General features: G+C 22.7%; 1 protein-coding gene across 1 annotated transcript; it reads right to left on the bottom strand.

The window, feature by feature from the left end:
• Nucleotides 1–1,058: 1,058 nt before the first annotated feature.
• PCYB_003300 (hypothetical protein) lies at nt 1,059–1,837 on the bottom strand (the record flags this gene model as incomplete). Its single annotated transcript, XM_004227751.1, has 2 exons — nt 1,059–1,673; nt 1,817–1,837. Coding segments are annotated over 2 exons (636 nt in total), but the record flags the coding sequence as incomplete, so codon positions are not given.
• Between the last annotated feature and the right edge of the window lie 937 nt (nt 1,838–2,774).

Below are 2,774 nucleotides of genomic sequence, written 5' to 3' on the forward strand. Positions count from 1 at the left end.
TCTCCTATATATGAAGATAATATTTTTTATATAATTTTCTCTAGGTAATATTGCTATTTATTTAAATTATATTGAAGGTTATACATATGGCATAGAAATACAAGTAATTATTATGCGTGAATAGTGATGTGCATAAAATAACTGTTGATTATTTAAATTATTAGTAAACATATACTATTCATAATGAATAATTTATTATATGGGGTGTTATTATTAATGTGATCGATTTATATTAGTGTCCTCAATATGAATATATATTTTTCATTTCATAATAATTTATCCCGGTTTCAATTTGTGTATTATGTTATAACACTTAATGTTCTATTTCATTCGTTGTGTTTTAATTAGTATGTAATATATGGACAAGGAGATTTTTTATATATCATATTTTGTAATTAATCTATACTTTAAATGATGTTTTCAAAGTATGATCATCTTTTTGAATGTAAAAAAATACTTTGACTTAGAAAAAAATTAGTAATTAGTTGAAGAATTATATTTTATGCTGTACATTGTATCGTCTATATTTATACCCCTATTTTCTGTACTATTTAATAGTAAATGTTGATTATTATTTTTTATATTTTTTAGAATTTTATTTTGTCCTAGTATTTTCGTATTTATCCAGGAACCCAAAGGTGTAAACTAATAATAGAAAATATATTTATATTTGAAAATATAATATTTTCCTTTTAATAACCTCACAACTTAATATAAATATTCCTACAAAAAGATAATACTTTTTAAATAATTTTTTTTACTTTATATAAAGTAACTAGAGGCAAAACGGATCCTAAAGCAGTATATATAATAGTTCCTACAGGGATGAATGTATTAGTATTAGGAAGGTTTGCACTGATATCGTCTACACCATGTACACCTACCTCAGGAGCATATACTACAGGTGATCCATGTTTCTGTTCTCCTGTTGCTCTTCCTGTAACTACTTTTTGTAATTCTTGTACTTCTAACCTTCCATTACTTTGTTCCGTAGATGCACCTAGTTCTTCTGCATTATTGAGTAGTTGATTGCATTCAGAATAATAAAAACCTGAAACTGAAAATCTCGAATTGCAATCACCTGTTGATTGGGGTTCATACCCTTCAAGAAAATCCTTAAGAACTTTTAATATTTTGCAAAATTTAGTATCACCAGTATTTGTATATATAGGATTAATAATATCATTATATGCTCTTTCGCATATTTTAGCATGAAGACATGAATTAGTATTACCCTTATTAGAAATGAAAGACTGACATTTCTCGTATGCAGCATATAACTTATCAATTTTATTATATTTACCCACATCCATGTAATATATTTTCGGTAAACAGAAATTCATTATCTCATTATTATTATTATTATTATTCTCATGGTTCATATAAGATTTATAAATATCAAAACTAGATGTATTTAACTTATAATCTGAGCGTACACTTTTATTTAACAAGTATTTTATGTATTGACAACAATTTTTCTGTTTACAATTTTCCTTAGTACCGAAATTCATCAAGTATTTTCTTAGTCTCAAGCATTCCATACTAATAAAAACATCATTGTTTGTTGGTTCTGCAATAATATATTTAGGAAATGAATCCAATTCATCTGCAACCCTACCTCGAATCTGCTTATACGCATCACGATTATGACTATATTGCTCAAAGGAATCATACTATAAATCAATAGAGTTGAAAAAATATATAGATACATCAAACACTACTATTTAGAAAGGGTTCAACATATTCACGTACACATAAATAATTTAATAATAATATTTCTAGAAATAATTTAATTAAAATAAGAATGTATTCTTACATCTTCATTTTTACCATCCATCTTATTAGTGTTAGATAAATGCAATAATGATAAATTATATTTTATATTTATGAAAATAAAAATAACACAACAGGATATAATAATATGTAATAAAGTTTTTTTCTCTGCTTAATTTTAACATGGTAATAAATAATCCTTATTAATTTTTTTTCAGTATACTTTATATAAGGTTAATCCATAATGTTATTTTTAATATAAAAGAATAAGAATTTAAAAAATTGAGACTACTGTTATGCGATACACTCTTTGTGCTTATATTTCATTATTTATCTGGGTGACCATTTATAATATATTTTTTTAATTCGTATAGAAATAAATATGATGAATCAATTCATTCTTTTACACATATAAAAATTTCAATATAATGCAAAAAAACAATACAATATACATATTTAAAATTAGCATTTTTTTACAATGCATGATTCTATAAAATGTTACAATTAAATAGAAATTCAATTTAACATACATTAGGGATCAGCATATGTGATTATACTCAAAAAATAGCATTAGAAACAAATGACAAAAATGTGTTTGTTGCATATATATTAAAAAAAAAATTTAAAAATATTATATATAATTATATATAAAATTGAATAAAATATATAGTTAAAATATCATGGAATATAATTCTATCCATTATAATCTATGCTATAATTATATTTTTATTTTTTACGCACATCATCATAAAGGAAAAAAATTCATAAGATATATCAATAATATAATGATATGCAACGAATATATTATTAATTGCTTATGGTAAAATAAAAACATAACCAAATGATAAAAAATAATTAATTGTCATTATATAATTATATTATTAATATTATTTGGCTTATTTAATAAGAATAAAAAATAGAAGAATAGTATAATTAAAACAGAGCAACGTACTATAGGTAAACCATTTTTATATTAGATAACATATTTACATAACTGTATT

This window comes from Plasmodium cynomolgi (genome assembly GCF_000321355.1).
Source record: "Plasmodium cynomolgi strain B DNA, scaffold: 0266, whole genome shotgun sequence".
NCBI lineage: Eukaryota > Apicomplexa > Aconoidasida > Haemosporida > Plasmodiidae > Plasmodium > Plasmodium cynomolgi.